We start from the raw sequence: 22074 nt of genomic DNA on the forward strand, positions 1-22074 counted from the left end.
GACTACGTGATAGAAAACATTATGGAAATTTAAGGTAGAGACATATTAAATCTTATGGATAATACTCTTGTTTAGGAGCAAGTGTATCAGACAACCCACAGAGTATATATGCATTACATTAATAATATGGAAATAATGGCCACCAGTTTGGATGGCTTAGATAATTAGACAAATTTATGTAAGATAAATTTGTTAACATTATATCAGGTGTTTCATGAGGGCCAAGTTTCATTCATTCATGAAGTACTTGACATTTTGCTCTTGCTAGATTCCACCAGGTTATCTTTTCATTTCCCAGTACGCCTGAAATGAGTAGTTTATAGGCTTTGCATTATTATTATTTTTGTGAAAACCTTTTTAGAATTTACAAAAAGAATGATGAACCCAAACTTTCCTTGACAGACTCAGAGTTCAAGATATGGCAGTTCTCCTGTGCAGGATGAAAGTGTAAGTTGAAAAAAAAAGACAGTGCAAAATCCATTGAGGTGATATTGGCTATAATAATAAAACTGGTATGAAACAAAATCAGTTTCTCATATGCTTGACCTGCATAATTGGTATATTTTGTGTCTGTGTGCAAGTTGTAATAAGAGATCATTGGACAAATGACACATTGTTAGAATAGACGGAAAGCATCTAGCATTTTAGACCATGCCTCTCCGTAACTTCAGAGACTAGGTTGAACAACGAAGCAGAAAACATGAGTTGGATCCAAAGATGGCCTTTCACATAGAAATAGATGAACTGATTTATTTCTCAGTCTGCCTAACATCTGATTCACCAAGCTGATTAGCCATGATTTGTGGCTTGTCGGTCTCCCTGTTTTTCGTGGTCCTGGGACAGGCTTCAAAACCAAGATGTTAGATGAGTCAGAAGTAGGCTACTAGCATTTTTATTAAATTGTATTCATATTAAGTAATTAAGACATGCACGTGAAAAGTGAATGAGAAGTGCTATTTCTTACAGGATTTTGGGAAGTGACTACAAGCTATTGAAGAACCATTTGTATTATCGTTTCTTGAATCCAATCTTTTCACTGAGCTGTGTCCAGATTGTTGTGAAATGAATATACACATACACACCCCGCAATAAAAATCCATCTGTGACTTACACAAGAACCCATGTGTTGTAATGTTGGTCTTAGGTGTGGTACAAAACCTCCGTTCAACTATGAAGACCACAGAATGGCAATGGTCATCATTGCTTCACCAAATGTACATTGAAAAGTGGCAGTTATGAAGCTGAATAAATTACTGGAAAAAAGGAATGGTTGGCCACATAATACATATATTCATCTCAGTCCTTTTTCCTGAAATAACCACTCATAAATTGAATTGTTATAATAATGTTTATGACAAATTATGAAAAGGTATAAAAAGACGATTGACTGGTTGTTTCTATTTTTCTTTACATATAATTAGGATATTATATTTCCTTGTTTAATTTGGCCAGATTTTACTGAGGCAGCCATTAAAAGTGTCTTCACTAGCTCATTGAAGATTTGGCAGGTTCGTGTGGAAGCAATCCAAAATCTAGCATTTGACATGCCACCTAAAGACCCGAGCCAACAAGATAGTGATACATTGATTTGTATTTTTGAATGCTTTTAGTGGAATTACAGTAACTGACAAATTATTAAGGTTTGTCAATGTCATGTTTGCAGCTAGGATTTACAACTATAATGGACTTGGCTATTATGAGATTTCTCTTACAAAGCATTTCATTAAATTAAGCATGGATGATGAGACATTTTCTTAGATCTGGCAGCCAAACCAAGTGCAGTCTGCTGGAAGTCTAGATTTGAGTGATTCTAATCATCTTCATTTTTTAAACCTTTGATTAAAAGTTCTGAAAATATTGCTAGTCAGGCACCTGTAACATGCCAAGATGAAAATTACTGTAATATTTTTATTATTTTTCAGTCTCCAAGGACACTCTCACCAACCCCATCAGCAGAAGTAAGTTTGATGGAAATTCGGCCATAAGTGTGTTGCTTCTCCAATATTATTATTAATAAAAGAGTACTAATACTTTTCCAATCCAGAAACAGTCTCCTGGAAACCCACAATTCTGTGAATGCAAAAAACCACTGTGTTAGATATAATGAATTAATAAAATGGATATGAAAACTTTAGTTATAATTCTTAAGTAATAGCTCTCAATGCATTTAATTGATGTTGTCCCACAATGGTAGTGTATGAGTCTTCTTAAAAATGATTTAGTGAACAGTACACTAAGTTCCCTGTATCCACAGGCGATGCATTTCAGCACTTTGCATGGGTACACAATATACAGGTAATAGCAAACCCCATTGAATGAAAAAGCTCCAGTAGAAGCATCCCTTCGGGGAGATAGGACAGGCTATAAATAAGGCGTTGTTGTTGCTGCTGTTGTTGTTGTTATTATTATTACCATAGAGTCATTTTGGAGAAACTAGGAAATGCATAGAAACGACATGTTTTGTCAGATAACAACAGGGAACTGAAATTTCAGAAAACAGAGTTAAAGGTAAATAAAAATCAGAAAAGAATTCAGTAATGAAGTTTACTGAATAACATTAACACTGTTTGAATATCTAGCAAACCTGAGAAAAAATTTTATACAGTATATGGCAAGATGGGTAGAAATCGACACACACATCTACTTTCCTAAATAATCATGTGTAATGCACCCTTCAAAAGTCAAGATGGAGCTTGTATCTTAATGTGGAGACCCATTCCTATTCTGTCAACTAAAGGTCTTGCAAAATTCAGTAATCTAATAGGTCTAAACACAGATGTTTTTTCCAACTTGAATAGACCATTGAATCAGTGTCAGTCAGCAGCTTAATGGTTAAGAATATAGCCTAGGAGATGTTTCTTTTTAATAACTCCTTCCACTTGCTGAATTTCCAGAATGACGTTAGAGTTGTGATGGAAATACCCCTTGTAATATCTAGTTGATTTCTGACCTGTCATAGCAGTGACATTCAGGAAACCAATTCAGCAAAACATTTTAGCTTTTGTTGTTTATTCGTTCAGTCACTTCCGACTCTTCGTGACCTCATGGACCAGCCCACTCCAGAACTCCCTGTCGGCTGTCACCACCCCCAGCTCCTTCAGAATCAAGCCAGTCACTTCAAGGATACCATCCATAACATTTTAGCAATATCGAGCAATACCTTGGCAGTACCTTATGTGTGCATAAATAGGAACATGACAAGGCCCAATATTGTGATCATGATTGATATGCAAAACATATACATATTTTTTCTTCAGGGTTATCAAGATCTTCGGGATCGGATGATACAGCGATCCACAAGTCAAGGTTCCATTGGCTCTCCTGTATACAGTCGTCACAGCTATACTCCCACAATGTCACGTTCACCACAGCATTTTCACAGACCTGGTAAGCTCTGATGAAATAATATGTCCAAATCTTAGAACTTTTATTTCGTCATGTCATGGAATTGTATAGAAAAGAGATATTCTTTTCCAGGATTAGACAGGAGCTGCCTTGAGTCCCCATGGGGAGAAAGGCAGGGTAGAAATAAAGTAAATAAATAAATAAACTTTTTGCATCTTATAAAATGCTTGAATTCTTTCACCCACCTCCCTTTTGATTTAAATCTCTCTTTAAAAAAGGATTGCTGCAAATAGGAGGAAAAAAACTCACAACTTCCTTGGAATGGGTCAAGGGAATGTTGGAATCTTAGGGGAAAATAACACACTTCAAAAAACCAAAATAGTTACAAGTGAAATGTAAATTTGAATTTCAGACTATTTGCATCGTTTTAATGAGTCTCAGTTTTTGAAATTGTGCCTACTCCTGATAGTCAGATTACGTAGATCATATAACCAGAGAAATGTGTAACCTCTGTGCTCTGATGCTGAAAATATAAAGCTGTCCTTTCAAAAAGGGAAAATGCTTTGTTTAGGATTCTTGAGCAAATGAATACAAGGGCCACTGGGTGAGCTTCTTTACAATTTTGCAAGAGAAATTCCTATTATAAATACCAGTTGTATCAAACATTGTTTCAGGTGCCCAGTTTACTTTCTTCAGGTGGTTCTTTGGAAATTCTAAGAATGTTATTTAAATAACATTTAGACGCGACAGGACTATTTGTGGTGTTTATCGATGACATCATAGAAGGCAAGCGGGTCAGTCCGGTGATTTAGTAACTCAGTATTCCTCCTTAATTTACATATTTGTTACTTCAAAGCATAACATAATTTGTGCCTGTGTCTGGTAAGATGACTGATCCTTCTGTTCCTTATGAAGACTTCAGCAGACCATTAGTTTCATGAAATATACTGCTGGGAGGAGGAAGAGCCAATTAAAATATTGCAGTTTTGAGATAAATAAGAATAAAAATGGTGCTTCTTCTCAGTTATTTCAACGATAAACCAGAGCACTGATTAACTACTTTTGATTTCCTTGTTTTTTTTACCCCCAATATCCACATGTTTTATATTCCTGTAGCAGTTTCAGATGCTGATGAAAATGGCTGATTTGCCAGGAATTTTTCTTTTGATAATGTGGCACAGAGAAGTGCTAACATGTTGAATTGTGATGGTGGCGGTGATTTAAGATACACGTTGTCTGACAGCACAGAATCTTAAAAGGCCCCACTTTTCTACATTTTTATCCATTATGATTGGCCCAGAGAGACAATAACCTGATTCAGATATAATGCTAAACTATGTCTTAGTTTTATGTGAATGAATATTCTAGATTTGTACTTTCCCTTTCCATTATCTTCTTCTGACATGACTATGAAGAAGAGATTTGAACTTTTTGCTAGTATTTTAAATTAACTGAAGTTTGTATTCAGACTCAGACAAATTGAGGTTTACTAAAGCATGCTAACTTCAAATGATAGTCTGTGATGCTGGTTTGCTTCAATAAATATAGAGATTGCCTACAGCTTAGAGTTTGGATATAATGCTAAATTTTCAGTTTTCAAAAACTGAAGTGAAATATACTGCTCTCAGAAGGAAAGGGGAATATCCAAGCCCAGCAAGATTCTCATAGAATGCTGAACCACAGAATTACTTTTAATTGAGGCCAATATGTGGGTTTAAAATTATAATATGCAAATATGAATAGGGACATGGAGTTATCAATGAATCATATTCAGCTAAAAACAAAACAGTAATATGGAATAACAAGTAGGAAACGTCTCAATTCAGGATCAGATTATTTTCTAGGATCCTGCTTTATTGATATGTTAGATGATTTTATATCATTGTGTGACTAAATATACACAGGTCATTATTTACGTTTTAAAATAATTGGGATTTTAAAAAAATCTGTTATAGTTATTATTATTATTTTGCAAAGAAACAGATATTTGCAAGTTTTGTGTACTCTCAGATTTCTAGATTTTTGGGAATGTTTTCCCAAGTGACCTGAAGAAATTTGTGGATATTTACTATTAAGCCACATGAAAGCCTACCCTAATTACAATTTTTGTGGCTGTTTTGGAGTATTTGTATAGTATTAAAGAACCTTCAACAGGAGTTGCATTGGAAATGGCAATACATTTCTGGTATTCTTCCAAAAAAACTTTTACCTTTCTTTTTACCATATACTTTCTCATCATACATTGGTATGTCCTTGTCTAGGCAGCTGCTACTTTTGAAAATGTGTGATGCATTTATATAGTTAGATAATAACATCTGAAACAGGAACAGAGAAATATCCAGTGCAAATCTGAGTTGTCGCTGTCTTTCTGTGAATTTTCCTAACACTTCTCTAGCTTGGAACTTTATTTTAACCTTTTTTTCCTCCCTCGTTTTCAGGCTCCTAGCCTGTTGAGTGCTTCTTTCCCTCTGTCCTTTCCCAGCCTCCTGCTTCCCTGCTTTGTCTTATTTTGTGTTCTCTTTCTTTGTTTCCATTTTGTCCTGCCTCACGATTCCTTGCTGCCGCAGAGCTGCTGTCTAATGGTGTGCAGCGGTTAGCCCACCTGCGCACTAGCAGTCCCATCTCCACCCACAATGACTCCCGCCCTTACTCCCCTTTCCGACACCACTTCATCCCCCATGTCAAAGGTAAGGAGACAGGCCAGTCAAGCTAGCGCCCAACAGATTGGAGATTTATTAGCATTCCAGGAAAGCTAATAAGGAGCATCTCCATCAGGTGGCTATCAGCTATGTGGCTCCAAGCATGCCTCAGACTTGTGTCATAACAACCATGTTAGATGTGACATATCTTCTTCTTTCTGAGGAAGTATGTCCTTTCTAAGGGTCCTCCTTAAGTGTTCAAGAGTAAACATCTCCTATATGTTAGGAAATATTACAACTGAAAATTAAGGACACAGAAAGTTGTCATCTTGGGAATTTAACTTTTGGATAAATATCAAGCTTAAGATTGATCTCTGTCTATCAGCACTCTAAAAACACATCTCCCCAAACATACCTCACTCTAGCACACTAATCCACCATTCAAGACAGATTTGCAGAACTATTCTTTAGTTATATCCTAACATTGCTCTTTTTCTTGATACAATTTTGCCATAGTAATGAAATAATTTCACAAGTCAATCTGACAATATGGATAGGTATTTGTCACTTTAAAGCAAACACATGCTGTGAATTAAAGAACACATCTATATATAGGCAGTCCCTGAGTTACAAACATCCAAATTACAAATGACTCGTAGAGAGACAACAAAAAGTGAGAGAAATCTACCCCTTGAAAGGGAAATTCACTTTCAGAAGAGTTATCTCCACTGAAACTTTATCACAAATTCTTGTTTCCACAACAATCATTTTTTTCAAACTCCAATTCTCACAGGAACAGAAAGTGAGATGAAATCTTTTGAACAGAAGCACAAACAGCAAAACAAACACTACAGGGTGTTAACCCATCACTATGTATCTAAAGCTTATCTATCTATCTTTAAAAATGTACCTATTCTGACTTACCTACAAATTCAACTTAAGAACAGTCCTACAAAACCTGTCTTGTTCATAACTTGGGGACTGCCTGTATAGTACATACCAGTTCTTAACTTAGCAACCTGCCTTATATTTTCTGTGCAGATTGGCAAAGTCTTATTAGGGTTTCTCTCGGGTATCTCTCTCAACGCTGGATTAAAGTTCCAGATATTAATGCTGCAATCTTTTGCATGCAAAGCATACATTTTACTATATAGATATGACTTTCTACATTTTATGACTATATATTTATACAAAATTCTCATGTGCTCATGATAAAAGTGCACTATCATTACTTTATATCCTATATACAAATCCTATTATTGATCTCTTCAGAAATACCTTCCCTTAACCTTGCTATTTAAATCTTTCTGCCCCTAATAACACTGCCAGTGTCTCTTATTTAGGAACTGGTCTCGTTTCTACAATAAAATTCAAGTAAAGATTAGATATATGAGATTCTGTGTATATCAGTGTCCTGGATTGTTGATTTTTAGCAATACAAAGATGTTGCGAACCTTGTAGCAATACATATAGATCTCAAGCCTCTCTTATCTAGTGTAATTCATACTTACAACTTTTTCCTGCCAATTTGTTTTAATATTCACAACAGCAAAGCTCATGTCATACTTTACACATGAGGTCCCTTAAAAACAAAGACACAGCTCATGTTTGCATGTACTTGATCCATAAATCTAGTTCCATGTGCTCTTCTCATTCTTTCAATGCATTCCCATCACTTTTCATGACACCTGAAAGCTCCTGGCTCTTTGGGGTTCAACATGGCTAAACTTCATTAAGGTCCAGCTTGTAGTTATTATTTTCTAAAGTATATGTCTGTTTGGTTGTTTGAATGTATGTCTTTGTTTGTCATTTTGAATTGCAAAATCAGGAGAAAGGAGGTAGGGATGGTATAAATCTTGCATAATAGGGACATGTAGTCATCTCCATCTAGTTTCCTTCTGCCGTAGGATGGACTGATTCTTCCTCCTGTGTGTTCCTTGGAAAAGCTGGGGGGGGGAGGGGAAGAGTACAGTGTTCCCTCACTTGTTGTGGGGGTTCTGTTCCAGGACCACCCACGATAAGTGAAAATCAATGAAGTAGGGACGCCATATTAATTTAAATATTTATACATTATTTTATATTTTTTATATATTATTTTCTTACCTGCGCTTCCTTAGCTGCCTCCTGGCCCATCCCAAAGGCACCTGCGTCCCTCCCTGGCCTCTGCAGAGCCTCCAGAGCTATGCAGGGAGGCAGGCCTTCCCCACCGCACCTCAGGCCACTGCCCTTCCGGGGTTCCTGGCCTCCCTGGCCTCCACTGGATGCAAATATTTAATATTTAATATTTTTATTAATATTTTCAAAAACCCACAAAACAGTGAGTCCGCTAAAAGTGAACCGCGAAGAAACACTGTACTTCACTCCTTGATTCATTGACAAAAGCCCTCCACTAGCAATATGACAGTAGTTGATAGATACTTAAAAGCAAGAATATGTGTTCATGTTACCTAGGTATCTGCAATCCATACTTATTGGTTGTCTCTCCCCATGCTGGGTTTCCCCACTTCTGTGCATCAATTGTTGTGAGTCTTTACAAGAATTGCAGAAAGTTCACCTGCCTTGATAATGTAGATCTAGCACAGTGGTTCGCAATCTATGGGTCCCCAGATGTTTTGGCCTTTAACTCCCAGAAATCCTAACAGCTAGTAAACAGGTTGGGATTTCTGGGAGCTGTATGCCAAAATACCTGGGGACCCACAGGTTGAGAACCATTGATCTAGCAGATGATTCACCTCCTAGCAATTTGTCATGCATAACTGTGATGTGAAACTATGCATCAAAGCAAAGCAATTTATCTTGCATTCTTAGCTAGATTCCTCATGGCAACATGGAAGCAAACAATATTTAAATGTTCATAGGACAGAGTTTGGTAACCTGGTGTTTTCTAGATAGCTTTGACTTTAATTCTTAATTACCTGTGCCCTTGCTGGCTGAGGTTAATGGAAGCTGTAAATTCAAAAATCTGTAATGTATCAGGTAACCTACATTTGGTTTAGAGCATTCATTCATTTATTTAAAAAAACAGGTGTTTCTGTTGTGAACCATGGAATACAGGAATTCTTTGCCTACTTCTTCCCCACCTCCATTTGTCTATAACAATAGTATTGGTCTAAACCTTATCAGCATGTGACACCACTTACAGAATCTCTGTAAGTGGTGTCATATGCTGTGGCTTAAAATATTTTAGCTAACCCTAACTTCGCATCTATGATTGGAACACAACTGTAATCAAGGTACTTCATTTACTTGTAATCCTCAAGACAACACAACAAGATGGATTAGACATTGCCACTAGGTGAAAGGACTGTGGAATTTCACAAGTCAATGGAGTGTTCTTAGGTGGTATCAGTGTTTTGTTTTATTTATAGCATTGGCTGCATTTGTGTTCCATTTTTAGCACCTCCCCCCAGCCATCCACCCACGACCCTCAAACAGCTCCTTTCTTTATTGTCTCCTTTGTGCTACTTCTACAGTCTCCAGATGATTACTTTCTCATTTCCTTTCCTGCTCTTCTTCTCCTAAACTCTGCCTCTGTCTTGTTGCCAACTACAGTTTCTTTACCTTAACATTCATAAGACTGGTTCAGATTATTGCTTATGGCAACAGATTGTTGTGTTGAATTCTTGTGTCTTTTTCACATATTCCTTAAATGTGAATCTTGTTCTTGGGAAAATAGATAAGATTTTTTTCCCCGGACTTTCTTCCTACCTACCCTCCCTACATGCCAAATCTTGGTTTTAGTAATCATATGGAGGCAGCAACATATTTCTGACAAATCAAATAACTTCCATTGTCCAGAGGGCTAGTCACACGTTATCAGCACACTTTCCCCACTTTTCACAAATAAACCCACCATCACCATCATGCACCTCTTGAATTTATTTCTTCATCTCTCAGAGCTGGATACAGGCAGCATCCAATAAAGTTGCCCTGTATTTGCTCTTGCAGTCATTTCCAGGTCACCTTCCCTGCATTTGCCAGGTATAAGACAAGCAAGGAAATGTCTGGGATGTCTGCTCTTTCACAAGGGTCTTATGTAAGTAGAGTCTCTTCTCTACTTCTGTTTCCCACACCAGGGCTCCTTGAAAAGAAACTCAGCAGTTGCTGGACATGCGGCTAGCCCCCTTTCCTCGAACATGGAAATTGGCAGGTGTCAACAAACGTTTCAGTTTTTGGAGTATTTTGGATTTTGAATTTTCTGATGAGGGAGACTTAACTTGTATACATTTGTATAAAATGAGGCCAATTATGACATAGGTTTAATGTTTTGAAATATCCGCTGAACTGAGAATCAAAATGTAGAACCAATGACTGCATTCTAGTCCTCTATGTAGAGATATCATCTCTGTATTGTGGTATTATTTGTCTTTTATTTCACACTGAAATGTCTCACTGTTATTCCTGTGACTGTACTCAGCTTTATTTTTCCATTTGTTTTCACATTCTTTTCTTCATTTGATTTATGCCTTTTCTTTTCCTAGATACAGCTTCATTCTACATAGGTATGCTACTTCTCGGTTATTCATTGGCACTCATTTCTAATTGGTTTTTTAAACCAATTTTAACCCTCCCTCTTAACCCACTAGCTTCTTTGCCAGGATCAATTTAACAGTTCCCTTCATTTTGTTTGTTTAACACATGCTAAATTCATGATTTTTTTTCTACATTCCAGCAACAAATACTGTTGCTTTCATAAAGACTTGTAAATAGACTGATTCATTTTCACACACACACACACACACACACACACACACACACACATATATATATATATATATATATATAATCTTTGATACATAAGTAATCCACTGAAATCATATGCCTCCCTGTCCCAGAACCAGAAGGGGTTTTATTTTCATTTTGTTGCACATAATATCAAAACTGACGTGTTTAGTTTAAATGTCACAGATAGAACAAATAAACGGGACAGAAAGCAATTTGACTTTGAATTTTCACTAGAAGACAAAATGACTAAACTGAGCACATGTAATGCGATGAATTGACTCACTGGATAACATGCTTATGCTTAATAAAGTTGAAGCTAGTAGGAAAGAGGAAGATTGTTTTATAGGTTGCTGTTTGATTCAATTGGAGAGGCCATTGTCCTGTGTGGGTCAGATGCGGCAAGGGCTGTTTACAAGATGATCTTTTGGGGGTCTCTTAACTTTCAGGTCACCATAGGCCAAAGGCAACTGGATGGCATGTAACAATAATACACGAGGATATAGATCGCTGGTTATGACACACAATGCTTCTTAGTGAGGCTTTTCTCATGCCACCATCCCATCTCACTCCTGGAATTACCAAGAGTGTATACATGGGCCTCATCTGTAAATGGAGGGCAGATTTGGAGGCCAATGCTATGGATTTTGCTTTGACTTATAGATCAGTCAAGGATAAAACTTACCTTATGCCACTATTAAAAATGGCTCCTATAGTCTATAGAAACTTATACCAGAAGCCCTTATTTAAAATGGCCACTCTTCTGCTCAACCTCAGGTATCCAAAATGGCAGGTACACCACATTATTCAAGCTCTCCCACATTGCTGCAGAATGCTACTTGGGCTAATAAAGAAAAGAAAGCAAGGAAAGAAAGAGGCATTTGTGTTTTTCTCTCTTTTTTGGGGGGCAAGGCAGTGGAAATGAAGTGGGAGTGCTTCTTGCCTTTGCCTCTTCTCAATGCCTTCATCTTAAGCCCCTATTTCAGCTTTGACCAGTGGATAAGTCAATCCAGATTTCTGAAATGAATTGTTTGTCAAACAGATTGATTTATACATAAATAAATACATACGATACCAGGTGTACCTTTCCTTTGTTTTCCAACTGCTTAGTCTGTATTTATCACAGAAAAGAAAGATAAATACTACTAATAAGGAGAATATGAAATAGCTATACAGTACATTTTAATTGCGAGTGCATCTTGGAAGCACCCTGGATCTGAACTTTTGAAATAAATAGGATTAATGAAGTGGACTTCCTAAGTAGCATTTTATGTACTCGCTTTCAGTTTGATAGAAGGGTCTGATACAACCTGCCCCCAAAGAGACATGTCTGGCATTGATTTTGTTCAATTCTTTTCATCTGTCCTATCTTTTAATGATATAGTTCTTTGATAATCAGGCTAACCTAATTAAACTCAGATTTATCTCAAACTTAAATATCTATTCATATTCTTCTATATTTATAATTACTACTTTTGTGGTATCAGTTGGCAATTTTTAATCCTCTTGCTTTATTAGCTGTTTCAAGAGTGCATTGGCTTAAAGAGAGGGTTATAAATATATGGGGGGAAAGTGAAATAAAAAAATTGTGCTAAAATGTGCAAAAGCTTCCTTGATATTGTTGTTTTTATTTGAAAAGGTTGAATAGTTTTAATACAGGTTATATATATGCCCAAACAAAGGACATTTTTAACATGTGGAATTGTAGTGATCGTTGGTGTGTAAAAATTGTAGTGATCCCCATATGTTGAGAATGAATTCTGGAGCCCTTTTACATTTGCAGTTTTGAAAGGTCCTGCATCTAAATATGACTTTAATAGACTTCAACCCTTCATTTGACCCTCTGCGGCCAAAAACCAGAAGTTGTTACACTAGTATTGATTAAGTAGTTGTTGTAGCAGGAAAACAGTTTCTTTTCTGAGTACTTCATCATGTATAGGTTTAGGAATTTTAGTAAAATTATTAACATAAGAAACCTGGACTAACTTATTTATGGGTCCATGTGCTTACATACCTTAGCCCTTATCAAAAAAATAAAATATTTCCTTCTCAGAGTAAAGTAGTGAAAGACAAGAGCTTAGCTGCTTTGAGTCTCCTTGTGGAGATAAAAAGCGAGGTATAAATAAACATCATCATCATCATCATCATCATCTATCTTGGGAAAACCTAAAAAAGCAACAATTCCACCTACTCTTTCCATTGTGGCACTTTTTCTGAAGTTTTGGGGAAAATGGCAATAGTGGACAGGGCAGTTGTCCATTGGGGAGGCATTGGTGTTTCCTGTCTCCCTGGAATGAGTTTCAGTTTATTTACAGGTCATATCAAAATCCATCATTTTGGCCTCAAACATAACCTAGACATACACATATGTAGTTCTTATTTTGTTCAGTTAAGGATAATACAGGATAATGCTATTATTTATGGGATATTCATAAAAGGGAAGGAAATTGTTACTGATGTAATTTATCACTGCTTTATTTTTTCTTCTTCGTTGGAGCATTTCTTCAAATCTCAAAAAAGGGTTTGATGCAAACCAGCATTATTCAAAGGGATGGAAAGCTGTTTGCTGTTGTAGTTCATATTACAAAATATTTTGATCTAGGCCTACTTTTCTGTAATTTAATGGAGATTTTAGAACAGATAGATAGATAGATAGACAGACAGACAGACAGACAGACAGATGTTCCTTGAGAAGAAGGGAGTGATGCTGGTTTGAACAAGTAGAGAAAGGTAACGATAGTAGACATTAACCAGAATAACTCAAAGGTGCTTTGTCTTTCCTTCTCTTGTATATATAATCATTTGAATTCTGTGAGATTCTTCTAAGTGTGTTTAATGTAGAAATCACTCAGTTTGATCTGGGATTGCTTGGAAATTACTTTGCCAAAACTTGTGTTTCTTTTTATGAAAGTTTTAAACCCAGCTGATATTGAATCATTACCATGTAATTTCCCATTCCTTTTCACGGCTTGCCCATTTAATTCAAATGTACATTGTTCCTTTATGCATGTTTTTGGAATGAACGAATGAGAGAATGCAAACTGCCTGATTCCAACTGAAGGTGAATGTACCTCCTAATATGCTTTCCAATGCTAGCCATAGTTCTTGACTGTCAACTATATATTTTCTTTCCCCCCTGTTTTTACTTTCCACCGTTTTCTCATTGGGTTGGAAATTATGCCTGCTTTTTTACTGCTCTTTTTGTTTTGTTGTTTTGTTGTTTGTTTTGCATTCTCCTCATTGGAGGCAATGAGCCGTCCAGCGGTCGGAACTCCCCTGCCCCTTACCGGCCCGACAGCCGCCCTCTAACACCAACTTACGCTCAGACCCCTAAACATTTCCATGTTCCAGGTAGGAGCTGGCACTCTGTGTCTTGGTGTCCTGTCATAGTGTAGACCGTAGCCTTCGTAATGTCTTGTCTCCATTATTTCACGCTTTTAGTTTTGTCTTAGAGCAAACCATAAACTGCTTTGAAATGCAAGGCTTGATGGTTCATTTTTTTTTAGAGAAGAATTAGGAAACATTGGCTGTGGAGAGATTTTTAAGGCACAAAACTATTATTTTCTTCTCTTAGAGAAATAGGAAGACAGGCATACGCTGTAGTTGCAGAAAGCATAGTACATGGTCAAGTTCTCATGAATGCAATACCGTAGACTTTTCATGTATTAGTCACAGTACGATTACAAGCTTCAGATTGCACATACATTACTCAAAAGTAAGTCTCATTGAATTTAGTAGGAGTGCTGAGTAAATATCCTCAGACCTCCACTGTGAAGTACTTCGCCATTATATTGTCCTTCTGGCACAATAAATGTGCATTTCTGACTGCAATACTATTGCTTAGAGAATGTTCCTTGGTTAGCCGCATTGGTGCTCCATAGACCAATGTGTGAAGATGTTCAAAGTCTTACATATTTTCATCAGCACAAACTTTATCTACTTAATTTTCATACACTGAGGAATGATTAACATTTTGCTGCCCTTAATCCACTAGTTAGCAGAACCAGAAGCCCAGTTGGTAGACCACATGAGTGCATATATCCTTTCACCTGTGCACACATCAATACTAATAATTTCAATACCTGCCCATCAACAGCATTGTCCTGGTCTTTCTCCCCTATTCTGACTAGTGAGTCTAGTGAAAGAGAGGAATATATCCGCATCCAAACTGACACCAGAGGCAGGCTAGCAGGCAAGCATTAGAAATGCGTACATGTGGATGCACTTGCCTGTCATCCCCTCTGATGAAAATCTCTCTTCTTCTTTCACCCATCTTTACCCAAGAGGCAGAGGCAGCATACAGAATAACTTGGTAAATTCATTGTTTGGAGTACAGTGTTCGAGGTGGCTTTACTTTAATAAAAACTACACTATAAGTCTCTCTCAGAAAAGGCCTTGCAAAAGAAGCTTACATATATTTTTACCCATCAGAGTCACTCTCAACCTTTCCTACCACCTCATAAGATCCACTTTCCTTAGACACTGCTGGCAGGACAGCTAAAGGGTGTATGACCTAAATGGAGGGGTGTGGATTCAGGGGAATCTCAGGGAAAAAGAGAGCCATAGACCACATTCGGGTTGTTCTCTTATACTACTATACACTTGCAAGTAGCTAATGGGTATTTTGGACGTCCCCTAAGTAGAACTTCACCAGCTTATGTTGTGTATATAGTATGCTTAACATGCTCTTTTTGTACTCCTGGTAGTAATCCAGACACACCTTTTCTAAATTTGGCTAAGGCTAAAGGCCCTGATTCCTACTCCCAACTAAAACAATGGCTTAAATGCACATTACTTTTATTTATTGGTGGAAAAAATGAATACCAGGCAGTTTACTGTATATAACATCAAGTTTTGCAATAAATAAAAGAGATCACTATATTTTGCAAATACAGTGAAAGAAAGAGAAAAAGAGTTTGCCTTTTTGTTGTAAAGCAGAGAAGGAAAAATCATGCAGAGGTTGACTTTTTTTATGAAGCATCTTGAATTATCAAGCACAAGAAGTTTTATAAATATTGCTTATATTTCCTACTCTACAATAAATACAAATAGGCACTCTTTGTATTCTGAGACTTCCGTTCTTAGACTCTCACATAGAACTAAACGCCACACCGAATACAGTGGCACTTACTTCTGAGTATACCAAATGTGTATAGGATTGGGCCATTAAATTGATTCTATAGTATTCCCATTGTCCTCTGATCACTGGGTTAAGCTAGATGAGGGAGTATTTAAAACCAAGCGATTGGTAATGGTGTTGTTAGGTTTTATTTTTATAGCACTTCAGTTTTGTATCCTCTGACAATTTGTGTTGTCACATTAATTCTTGATGACTTTTATTTCTCTTTAGAGGAACCTTTCTTTCATAGCAAGACACATTTTTAGAAGGAAGTTGATCCTCTTTAAGACATGACTAAAGCAATATTATGCTACAGCTTTGGGGCTTTGGAAACAATCATGTGCTATACAATGCTTCATAACATTTCATGCTCTTGTTGGTGTCAGAATTAGCACCAAATCAATTGACATGATAAAAACCACAACCTTGGAAAAAAATGGCTATGCTCCAACATGGCAGGTTAAAAAGAAGTGAGTTCTGAAGCCTTTAATGTAAATATACCTCATTGCTATGTGGGATGGCTGTAGTTACAAGAAAAATTGAGCTGCTCTTGTCCAATTCCCCTGTTGCCATTGAAAGGTTGTTTTTCCCACTAGATAGCTCCTGCCTCCAATTCTGCCTAATCTCCTCTCTTGCATTTCCACAAAAGTGTTTCCCCCACTAATGGTTTACTAAAATTTTAAATGGAAATAGCTCATTTCTTAGCTGCATCACCATGTTGCCAATGATACATGCTAAGATTTTATGTCATCTGTCTGTGGTGTTTTATCCATCTGTTTTCTGTGTCTTGTTTCCATCAGATAGTTATCCTTTTTGTGTGATACAAGTGTTAGCGTTCTGGATTGATATGCCTAGTCCTTGGTTTGGAACATTTGTTAATTTAATGTTTGGCTTCTTCCCCTTCCCCAAAAGTAATTGAAAATGTCCAAATATTTATAAGTTTCTGTCTTTTTTATTTTTACAGATCAAGGCACCAATATTTATAGAAAACCGCCTATCTACAAACAGCATGGTAAACCTTATTCTTTCTGTCTTCAAAAAGGGGACAATCCAATATGCTTAATAGTTGCATGGTACAATTGTGCAAAAATTTGTGCAATAACATTAGTTGGTTATTGCCTGCTTTTTGAAGTTATTGTATTTTGAGTTAAATATTTTAATGCAAATAGAGTATTTTTGGAAAAAAATGCACACAATACGCCTCAATGTTTTGACTGTAAGGCATGGAATTCTTCTGCAAGACTTGTGAAGTGTGGAGGTCTTACCATTTTTACATGAAGCCTTGCTTGTCAGCAGGGCATGTTTTTAATGCCTTTGTTTCAGTCCTTAAACTGCCTCTGTTAGATTTTCAAGTCAATACAGAATGGTGGAATTTTTAAAGAAAGTAACAGGCCTCCATTCAAAGTTTCCCTTTTGTTTTGTTTTTTAAAGTTGAAGGCTATAACAGGTTCATATACTCATAAGAAATAGTCCATTCTTGATCAGTAGTGAAACTGTGAGGCCAAAAGGGTCGTTTCTTAAACAAGGTACCTAGAAATCATTCAAAAAATACTTCTCCGTTTTGTGAGAACAGTTTTGATTAAAAGCACATGTTCTTGTTTCATCCACACACTCTTATCCTATGCTGCTTCTTCATACCTATTCAATCCCAGTGATCCATACAGTATAAAGGCTTTTCCCTGGATATATCACTTGCTGTACCAGAAGCCATGGACATAAGCATAATATCTAGATTATCCTCTTCATTAGAGATGCTGGAATGTGCATTCAGATGTGTTTCTACTACTTCATCACACTAGAGAATGAGTCCACTTTAAATCTGGTTACTGCCTCCTGTATAATTCTGGGGTTTGTAGTTCAGTGAGGCTGTTGAAAGGCTCTGCCCTAAACTACAAACCCCAGAATTCTTCAGAAGACAGCAACTGGATTTAAAGTGGATTCATTCTCTAGTGCGATGAGGTCAAGCTGTGGGCAATGTAGATGGGTATCCATCTGAATGGATTAGACCTTGAAACCAATATAATTAGGATTAACTAGATCCATTATACCTTGAAACTAATATAATCGGGATCACCTAAATGGATTGTACCTTGAAACCAATATCCTAAGGATTTTGAGCTTATTGTTTCTGTGGATCATGTTGGCTGAATTGAAGCAGAGAGCTTGCCTTATAACCCAACCACCAAGTTGAACTGACATATTGCAGGTTCTGAAAAGAGCTGCTGTTACTCATTCCCATTCTTAAGGAAACATCTTCTTGACTCTTTCGCTGATTTAGAGAGTTATACACTTTATTCATATTCTGTCCTTCTCCCCTAGGGCAGTGGTTCTCAACCTGTGAGTCCTCGGGTGTTTTGGCCTACAACTCCCAGAAATCCCAGCCAGTTTACCAACTGTTAGGATTTCTGGGAGTTGAAGGCCAAAACATCTGGGGACCCACACGTTGGGAACCAGTACCCTAGGGGATTCAGAATGGATTACCACATTTTACATCGGCAAACATTCAGTGCCTTTACAAGGAGCCCCTGATGGTGTAATGGGTTAAACTCTTGTGTTGGCAGGACTGCTGACCAAAAGGTCGACAGTTCAAATCCATGGAGTGGAGTGAGCTCCCATCTGTCAGCTCCAGCTTCCCATGCGGGAACATGTGAGAAGCCTCCCACAGAATGGGAAAACAGCTGAGCAGACAATAATATAATATAATACAATATAATACTAATAATAATAATATGATATTATAATTATATATTTATATTACATGTAATATTACTAATAATATTACAGTATAATTGATATAGTGCAATATAGCAATATTTAAAATTGATATTGTACTATATTAATAATATATTGTATGTATATATACTTTGTAAGCCGCTCTGAGTCCCCTTCGGGGTGAGAAGGGTGGCATGTAAATGTCGTAAATAAATAAATAAATGAATAAATAAATTCTCTCACACCAGAAGCAACTTGCAGTTTCCCAAGTTGCTCCTGACACGAAAAACAAGTGCCTTTACAGTCAAATACAATGAGACATACAAAAAAGGCAAGGCTTCATTTCATTTCCAGCTTTCTGGAAGTGGTGCTCATCTCTGGCTCCGGGGAGGTGCTTTTCTCCATTTTCAAGTCGAGATGTGGCTGGCAAGATTGCTTGGAGCATCTTTGCCTTTTCCTGCAGAAGCGGTACCTATTTATCTACTCACATTTACATGTTTTCAAACTGCTAAGTTGACAGGAGCTAGGGCTTGACCAGAGCTCACCCTGTCTCGTGGATTTTAACTGCCGACCTTCAGGTCAGCAGTTCAGTGGTACAAGAATTTAACACATTGTGCCACCGTGGCCCCTCTGGTTGGATGATGTGATCCTGAGTAGTATTCTTCGACACCAGTTCCTTTGCCTCATTCTTTAAACTTTGTGGTCTCAACTGCTCCTCCGCAGTCTAAAAGATTCCATCCTAGGAACTTGTAATAGAGAAAGCACTTTATGAAAAGTACAGATATTCCTCAGTTAACAAAGGAAATATATCCCTAGGCATTACACCTTTAACAGCAACTTTGATACCAAAGGATGAAATAACCTGGAAAGAACAGGGATGGGTCGCTACACTTTTCTTATGATTCATGTTTTAGCGGCCAGACATATAGATCCATTTTCTTAGAACAATACTGAGTGGTAGGGTTTGTGTGAGTGTTTGCACCTATATGCTCAGTTAGCAATTGTGGAAAGAGCTGCTTTTAAAGGCAACACACACACAGTAGTATTGGCTAGAGCAGTGGTTCTCAACCTTCCTAATGCTGCAACCCCTTAATACAGTTCCGCATGTTGTGGTGACCTCCAGCCATAAAATTATTTTTGTTTCTACTTCATAAGTGCCATTTTGCTACTGATATGAATCGTAATAGAAATATCTGATATGCAGGATTAATTTTCATATACAGGACCAAATTTAGCACAAATACCTGATATGCCCAAATTTGAATACTGGTGGGGTTGAGGGGGTTGATTTTGTCATTGGGGAGTTGTAGTTGCTGAGATTTATAGCTCACCTACAATCAAAGAGCGTTATGAACTCCACTAATGATGGAATGGAACCAAACTTGGCACACATAACTCCCATGACCAAGAGAAAGACTTTGGTGGGCACTGACTTTGACTTTTGGAGTTGTAGTTCACCTACATCCAGAGAGCACTGTGGACTCAAACAATGATGAATCTGGACCTAACTTGGCAGGAATACTCAATATGCCCAAATGTGAACACTGGCAGAGTTTGGGGAAAACAGACATTGACATTTTAGAGTTGTAGTTGCTGGGATTTATAGTTCATCTGCAATCAAAGAGTCCCTTGAACTCCACCAATGAGAGAATTGCACCAAATCTTCCACACAGAACCCCCATGACCAACAGAAAATACTGATGGTCTTTGGCGACTCCTCTGACACCCCCTCATGACCTTCCCAGAGGTCCTGACCCCCAGGTTGAGAAATGCTAGGCTAGAGTAAAATCTCACTTTATGTCACCTTAATCTTTATTGCATTAGTAGACATGCTGTGGCAGCCTGACACTGAGAATTTCTGCGTCTCTATTCCTTTTTCACCAACAGGCCAATGCTGCTAAACTTCAAGATAGACAGGATCAGGGGGAAAAGGGAGCTGGGCAATCATAAAAACACATTGTTAAAAGGGGGTTCCTCATCAGAACTTTGTTAACTGAGTTATACCTGTATCCTGTGAGTCAAATTCCTACTCTATTTGAATTATGACTAATCCCACCTTAGGTCAGATGGGAGTTTACAGATGTAAGCTAATCTCTATTTCCACATCCAGAGTTAGGGCAATGACTGTGTTTATAACCCTGCCAGTCTGGAAGGACATTATTATTTTTTAAAAGAAACATGTTTTTCTAGTATGCATTATATTTTTGCTTCTTCTTTAATGTGTTTTACTATCGCCACCTGTCTGCATATACAATATCCACTTCATTGGTACAGGAAGTGATGGGGAAAAGCATCTAATAGTGACTTAGTCACTAAGAAAACTAAAAAGACACAATCCAGCAACAATCCTGATTCACTCCATTCAGGCAGTTATTCATTTCCACTTTGTCTTACCGTGCTTGGCTGAACTAATGTAAAACTGATAAGAATCTGCTTTCTGTGCTACAACAAAGCACTTTAATGTCTGAAAGCCACAGGGAGTGCATTTTGTGTGTGGGTGTCGAGTGCCTTTCTCTCCCTGCTGAGTAACCATAATTCCTGAATGCCCAGTGTGAGAACTTCAAGCTGGAATGCATTTCTTTGTAGGAGGCTTAATCTCCATCAGTTCTCATTTTTTGAAATTAAGCATTGATTGTGGATTGTTCATAATCAGGGGAAGCCTCTTATTTATAACAGCAAAGGTATATAGATATAGAAATCGCAATTATAACTTTTCAGTAAGTAATTGTTGAAGAGTGGAGTTGAAACAACAATACTGAGTCAAATATTTGAGAGAATATTGTACAGTGAGGGGAGTGCACTTAAGACTTTGTGACTGTCGTACAATGTTTTATAATTTTTATTTAATTCTTTTTTACTCATAACATTTAATTTTTTCCCTTAACCTTATTTTTATTTCTTTATGGTTTTTATTGTGTCTACTCACCTCCCATTAACATGTGAATGTTTTCCCACTGACTTCATCCATTCTAATACGTAAGTATTGTTTGAAACCAAGCTTTTGTAGTCCCCTGAGCAATCAGCCAAGGTAGCCCCTCTTTTCCCACTGAAGCTTCACTGTTTGTCAGGAGTGTTTCCTGTATTCCTTTGGGAATGAAAGGGAGCAGCCAGACGACACTTTGTAGGGAACGTTTCTAGTCCGTTGCCTTCCTTTTAAACAATAGCTACCACAGTTTCACAAGAGCATAGAGACTTTCCCACACAGTCAATATATGCACATTTGTTTCACATTTGCTTTCTCTCGAAATATGTTCTCATCAGTCAGTCAGTAGCTGGGAAAATGCAAGGCTTTCCTCATCTACACTGTAGAATTAGTGCAGTTTGACATCACATCACTGCATGATCCCAATGCTATGGAATTATGGGAGCTGTAGTTTTACAAAGTTTTGGCCTTCTGTGGCAAATGATGATGATGACAATAATAATAATCAGAATGTGGATTGTCGATGTTGCAATCCCAGTTGACAGCAGGATTGAAGAAAAACAACTAGAAAAGCGTACACAATATGAGGATTTAAAGATCGAACTGCAAAGACT

The 22074-nt window shown here is 37.3% G+C and overlaps 1 protein-coding gene across 26 annotated transcripts in view; it reads left to right on the forward strand.

Annotated features, from left to right (window-relative positions):
- Nucleotides 1–22074, forward strand: part of ABLIM1 (actin binding LIM protein 1) — a 271609-nt gene that overhangs the window by 223010 nt on the left and 26525 nt on the right. For 9 of the 26 annotated variants that reach the window (XM_060768480.2, XM_060768478.2, XM_060768463.2 and 6 more), the window contains 6 exons: nt 403–447; nt 1923–1958; nt 3258–3387; nt 10466–10486; nt 13953–14057; nt 16790–16837. In XM_060768480.2, the coding sequence (XP_060624463.1) occupies nt 403–447; nt 1923–1958; nt 3258–3387; nt 10466–10486; nt 13953–14057; nt 16790–16837 (385 nt within the window). The remainder of the gene's footprint in view (nt 1–402; nt 448–1922; nt 1959–3257; nt 3388–10465; nt 10487–13952; nt 14058–16789; nt 16838–22074) is intronic. The other 17 variants (XM_060768483.2, XM_060768471.2, XM_067465813.1 and 14 more) reach the window with 5 other exon arrangements.

This window comes from Anolis sagrei, chromosome 3 (assembly GCF_037176765.1).
Source record: "Anolis sagrei isolate rAnoSag1 chromosome 3, rAnoSag1.mat, whole genome shotgun sequence".
NCBI lineage: Eukaryota > Metazoa > Chordata > Lepidosauria > Squamata > Dactyloidae > Anolis > Anolis sagrei.